This window comes from Giraffa tippelskirchi, chromosome 10, assembly GCF_054371585.1.
Source record: "Giraffa tippelskirchi isolate mGirTip1 chromosome 10, T2T-mGirTip1v1.2.pri, whole genome shotgun sequence".
In the NCBI taxonomy this organism is placed as follows: Eukaryota; Metazoa; Chordata; class Mammalia; order Artiodactyla; family Giraffidae; genus Giraffa; species Giraffa tippelskirchi.
Genome location: NC_137284.1, coordinates 156,124,083 through 156,130,082, shown reverse-complemented (window position 1 = coordinate 156,130,082; position 6,000 = coordinate 156,124,083). Strand labels below are relative to the sequence as shown.

Below are 6,000 nucleotides of genomic sequence, written 5' to 3'. Positions count from 1 at the left end.
GGTCTGGAGGTCGTGATGAGGGTTGAGTTTCCAAAGCCACCCCACTCCCCGCCCCGCGTCCCCCAAATCACACAAACACAAATCCGATCTGAAATTTTTCGGGCTAGGTTCTCTAAAGGGACCCGGAGAGTTCGGGAAATCCTGCTACCTCTAGGACCTGGAGGATCCGAGTGTGTGTGTGGGGGGGTGACCCTCCCCACCCCCCGCGGAGCCTGCGCCGGAACTGTCTGAGGGGAACCGGCAGACCGGCGCTGCAGTGGGCTGCGGCCGGCCGGGGTGGCCGCGGGGACGTGGGATCCCGTCCGAGACCTCGGGGGACCGGCAGAGGCTGCCGATCGATCCTGGGGGCGCTGGGCACTCCCCGTCCCCTTGCGGGACTTCCTTAGGATTCGGAGTTTGCACACGATTCCCCAGTTAGGGCGGACTAAGGGCGCTCTCCAAGGAGGACGGACCCCAGGTCCCCCAAGAGTGCCTCTGAAGGGTTCTTAGGGTCTTCGAGGAGCCCAGAGGGAGCCGACTTGCCGCGGGCCTGAGTGAGCTCCCCGCGTGCGCGTCTTCCCAACCCCGACCCTGCAGTCCACCCTCTTCTCCTCCTCGTCGTCCCGGCCTTTGGTCCAGGCGAGGGCGGCGAGGGCGGGAGCCTCGTGGCCGGGCAGCCCGGACGACCGCACGCGGAGCGGTCCGCAGCGTCCCCGGGGTCGGGCGCGGGGGCCGCAGGCTCAGGTGGGTCCTGAGAGATCGGGAGCGGCGATCCCGGTGGGTGCTGCGGGAGGGCAGGCCAGAGAAGTGGGAGGGGACAGGTTGAGGGGTGGTCTCTGAGGAGGAGCCTGGCTGGACTGTATTGTTCGCCACTCGGCCGCCCGGAGCGCCCGGCGCTGGCCGAGGAGGGCGCGCGGGGCGCTTCACTCCCCGGGTTCACCGGCCCCCGGTGCCCCGCGCTCTCCAGCGCGCCCCGAGACAACCGTGCGCAGGTGGGTGCGGTCTCCCCCGGGGGGCGCGGGGCGGGAGGCTTTCCGCGCCTGTGGGGCTGCGGCTGCTTCGCCAGTTACGGGGACTCCCGACGGGGCCCGCCCTCTGGGGCGCAGCCCCCGGCGAGTCAGCGGGCCGGGAGGCCGGGTGGGCGCACGGTAGCGAGAGTCTGCCGCCTCACCCGCGCCGGATGCCTCCGCAGGAGCCCGGAGCCGAAGGCCCCGCGATGGCCTCGGGACGCAGCCGCAGGGAACCGCCGCGAAGACACCGAGGGGCCCCTCCCTAGCGGCGCGCAGCCTCCAGCGAGGGCCACTCCCCCCCCACACACTCGCGGGATGGGGGGCGGAGGGTCTGCCCTGAGGGTCTGCGCCGACCACCGCGGCGGCATCAACTGGCTCAGCCTGAGCCCCGACGGACAGCGCCTGCTGACGGGCAGCGAGGACGGCACGGCCCGGCTCTGGAGCGCCGCGGACGGCACGTGCTGCGCCCTCCTGCAAGGTAGGCCCGCCCGGCCGCGTCCTCCGACCGGTCGCTCTGCCCTCCTGTCCGCCGCTCGCCAGCCTCTGACCCGTCCGCAGACCTCTTCCTCCAAGTTCAGCGCGCGCCCACCGTGGACCCTCGTGGAAGAGCCCCCGGTGTGTGGAGGGGTGAGGGTGGGCGTGCAGAGAGGCCGCGATCCCGGCCAGCTAGGAGAGGGCGCAGTGTCCTGTCACAGCTGGGTGAAACCACTTCCATCACCGCAGTGGTGACAAATGGAAAGAAACCGCACCTCTGCCCCTTGAGCTGAGCGTCGCCCTGCCTTCTCTCTCGCTGTCCTTGTGACCTGTGGCTGGACGTTTCCTGTCCCCGAGCCTTTGGACACAGCGGGGGCTGGGTCGGCGGCTTGGGCGCTGCGACGGCGGGGGTGCTGTCCGCATGGTGTAGTACTCTTAGCCCATTTGTGCAGGCGGGGAGACTGAGGCACGGAGTTAATTAAGTAGCTTACCGGCGGTTTACACAGCCCCACCCCAGCGGGGAGGGGCAGAGTCGAAACCCCCCTCCCTCGTTCGACCACCCGGCCCCGCTCCCTCTAGCTGCTTGGTTTCATCAGCAATTTGGAAACGCCATGAAACAGCAGGAGATACACATCGGCCTAAGTGTTGCTTTATAAAAGAGCCCTGCGGATACACACGTAGCGATTTATATTTGTGTGCTTCCTAGAGGGGAGGTGGATGTTTTTTATTTCCCCCCGGGAGCCTGTCACATGCCTGCATCCGTGGACTGCCAGGCCCTCCGCTCTCTGAGTGGCCTCTGTAGCCTCTGGCAGAGGCACCAGGCTGCCTGCGTGTGCGCAGTTGTTTGTCACCGCGGATTTTTCCACCACAATCAGCAAATCCTGGGTGGCCTGCCGGGCCCCCGCCTCTTGTAGGAAATTAGCTTCAGGGCTGGCTGCTCCTCACCCTGCTGGTTTTAAGCAAGAGCAGTGCGGGTAAATGTTTCAAAGCTCCGGAGGGGTGCAGTTTGGGGCTGCTTGCTCTTTGGGAGGTGGTGTGGATAGTGGGGAGCTGGCCACCACTCTCAGACAGTCACACACTTGGCCAGATGTAGATCTGTTAGAAAATTTAAATCCAGTTGGTATTGTTTCCCAAGCGTGACACTTTTATCTGGAGGGCTTTCAGAAATGCAGATTCCAGGCCTGGGTTTCACTGAGCCCTTGGAGTGGGACTCTAGAATTGGCATTTCTTTATTTTATTTTTGGTGGTGTTGGCCTTCCCAGGTGGCTCTAGTGGTAAAGAACCCACCTGCCAAGGCAGAAGACATGGGTTCCGTCCCTGGGTGGGGAAGATCCCCTGGAGGAGGAAATGGCACCCCACTCCAGTATTCTTGCCTGGAGAATCCCATGAACAGAGGAGCCTGGCGGGCTACAGTCCGTGGGGTCGAAGAGAGTCAGATACGACTGAAGCGACTTAGCATGCACTCAAGCCGGGTCTTCTTGCTGCTTGCGGGCTTTTCTCTAGTTGCAACGACTGGGGGCTACTCTCCGATTGTGGGGCTAGGGCTTCTTGCTGCTGTGGCTTCTCTTGTTGGGGAGCAGGGTCTCTAGAGTTCGGGGGCTTCAGTGCTGGCCCTGTGACATGTGGGATCCTCCCGGACCAGGGATCAAACCGTGGCCCCTGCATTGACCAGTGGATTCCTTACCACCGGGGCCACCAGGGAAGGCCCAGAACTGGCATGTCTAACACACTGCAAGGTGGCTCTGATGGTCAGCTGGCCTGGGGAGCCCTGAGCCTGGAAGCCCTTGTAGGAGCTCAGTTTATAGGCCAGTTTCTGCTCCAGGAAGCTCCGATCCTTTCCAGAGTGATTCTGGCCTGATGGGCACCTGGCTTTGCCCCCAGGGCCCGCTGTCCTTGCCCAGCCCTGCCCGGCCATCCTCACCCAGCTCTGTCCTGGTAAGTCCCCCTCACACCCTCTTTAGTGCCCCGCCCGGTGGCTCGTCCCCACAGGACACCAGCACTGCTTGTTAGTGAGGTCACCTGGACTCGGATTGGGGGCTAATTGGGGGCCGTCCCACTCAACAGGAAAACGCGGTCAAATGAGATCCTTTCCATCATGATCGAGTCTTCTGTTATAAAGGTTCACACTTCAAGAATTGTCAGGGACAGAGGGGACTTTCCTTTTCCCACAGTTGCACTCATTGACTTGACTTGTGAGAGACTCATTTTGAGTTTGTGATAATCCTTGTGTGGCCCTCCCCTCTGTGGAAAGCAAGGACTTGCCAGCTCCACCCCCCACCGCAGGATTTTTTTGGGATCAGCGAAGTATTAATAAGATGTCGTGATATTTTAGTTTCCTATATTTTATCAACACTCTTCTGAGTACATATTTTCTTCTGTTATTAACTCTCACAATTGTGAGGTGGTTAGACTTGACACCAGTTTATTTATTTTATTTATTGGCTTCGAGGTGAGGCTTATGGGACCCTACTTCCCTGACCAGGGACTGAACCCACGCCCTGGGCAGCAGAAGCTCAGCGTCTCAACCACTGGACCTCCAGGGAATTCCCTGTTTATTAATTTTTTAACTTTTATTGAAGCATGGTTGGTTTATGATGTGTTAATTTCTTCTGTACAGTAAATTGACTCAGTTGTACATATATAGACTTAAATATATTCCTTCTCATTTTCTTTTCCATTATAGCTTGTCACAGAATGTTGACTATAGTTCCCTGTGCTGTACAACATGACCTTGTTGTTCAGCCATCCTGTATATAGTAGTTTGCCTCCCCAGTCCCAAACTTTCAATCTTCTGCTCCTCTACCTCCTCTCCCCTTTGGCAAACACAGGTTTGTTCTCTCTATTTGTGAGTCTGTTTTTGGTTTCATAGACATGTTGATTTGTGTTGTATTTTAGATTCCACATATAAGCGATTGCATAGTGTACTTGCTTAGTCTGATAATCTCCAGGTCCATCTATGCTGCTGCAAATGACATTATTTCATTCTTTTTTTAAAAAACAATTTCTTGGCCATGCCCCGTGGCATGTGGGATCTTAGCTCTCCTGAAAGAAAGTGAAAGTGAAAGTTGCTCAGTCGTGTCCGACTCTTTGCGACCCGGTGGACTTGGGAATTTTCCAGGCCAGAATACTGGAGTGGGTAGCCGTTCTCTTCTCCAGGGGATCTTCCCAACCCAGGGATCAAACAAACCCAGGTCTCTCGCATTGCAGGTGGATTCTTTACCAGCCAAGCCACCAGGGAAGCTCAGGGTAGCCCCCATACCAGGACCGAATCCACCCCCTCTGCAGTGGAAGTGCAGAGTCTTAACCACTGGACCTCCAGGGAAGTCCTATATTTCATTCTTTTTATGGCTGAGTAATATTCCGCTGTATGTGTGCACCACACCTTTACACATTCATCTGTTGATGGACATTTAGGTTGTGCCCTTGTCTTGGCTGTTGTGAATAGCACTGCCATGCTGACACCAGTTTAGAGATGAGACAGACGGGAGGTGCAGATATTTACCAACATGCTACACATTCTAAGTGTTTTCTGCACACTCACCTCGTGAGGCAGGGGCTGTTGTCAACATCTCGATGCACAGTGTGGTTGCAGCGCTTGTCCAGGGTCACATAGCTAGATGGGGAGGCTTCTCGCCCTTGGCATGGCCCTATTCTTGCCAGGACAGAGCTGTAGGGCAGCTGTGCCCTCCTGGGGCTGCGCGGCTGGTCAGCGGCAGACTGATCCCTGGAGGTCTCCTGACTCCAGATCCAGGCTCTTTCCACTCCTGTCCTGGAAGCTGCCTCATCGGGGTGGGGACCGGCTCCCCGCACAGCCCTGGGCTCACCGAGGGCAGCTAAGGGGCAGCCCGCTGGGGCACCCTCCTGGGTTTGTTGGTCAGAGCAGCCTGCTTTGGCAGCTCCTGCCTTGTGCTTCCTTCCGCAGACAAGCTCACGGCGGCAGAAGCAATTGGGGGCCAGAGGCTGTTCTGTGAATCTTGCAGGGTTTAGGGAGCCTGTGCGAGGGGGTGGGAAGAGCCAGACAGTACCTGGTGGTGGAGGCTCAGCAGGTACACTGTCACCCGTGGGGACCCCTAGAGACTAGGCTGCAAAACCAGTCCCCCGAGCTTCCCTCCTGCAGCAGCTCTGCCCCCGAGAAACTGTGAACCCTTGAACTGGCTTTCAAATGTAATTGGTGAGCTCAAAGTGAGAGAGAAGGCTTAATTGCCTTCTGTAAAGGGAAGAATTGTTTTTACTGTAATTCTTCCCCTTCCCCTCTTTTTCTCCTTTAGCATTTGGGTACCTACTTGTTTGGGGCACTTCACCGGATCAGTAGGACCAACAGCGTTTCCCCCAGGGGCGGTTCCTGTCCTGGTCTGTTCTCACTTAATAAGGGACCCAGCCTGAGGTTCCAGCCCACGATGGCTGTTCCCCTGCAAGCTTCCTTCTAACAGCACCTTCTCACGTGATGGGGGTGGTGATTGTTTTCCGTTCCGTGTAGACAAGCTCACTCCTATCTACTGGAAGCCTGGTGGGCGCCTGCCCGTCTAGATGACCCCTA

At 58.2% G+C, this 6,000-nt stretch overlaps 1 protein-coding gene across 11 annotated transcripts in view; it reads left to right on the top strand.

Annotated features, from left to right (window-relative positions):
* Window positions 1-205: 205 nt before the first annotated feature.
* WDR86 (WD repeat domain 86) overlaps window positions 206-6,000 on the top strand; it is a 34,141-nt gene continuing 28,346 nt past the window's right edge. For 5 of the 11 annotated variants that reach the window (XM_081533494.1, XM_081533491.1, XM_081533490.1 and 2 more), the window contains exons 1-2: window positions 208-971; window positions 1,172-1,467. In XM_081533494.1, coding sequence (XP_081389620.1) covers window positions 1,305-1,467 — 163 coding nt within the window. In that variant the 5' untranslated portion in view covers window positions 208-971; window positions 1,172-1,304. Of the gene's footprint in view, window positions 972-1,171; window positions 1,468-6,000 lie in introns of all 11 variants that reach the window. The other 6 variants (XM_081533495.1, XM_081533488.1, XM_081533486.1 and 3 more) reach the window with 3 other exon arrangements.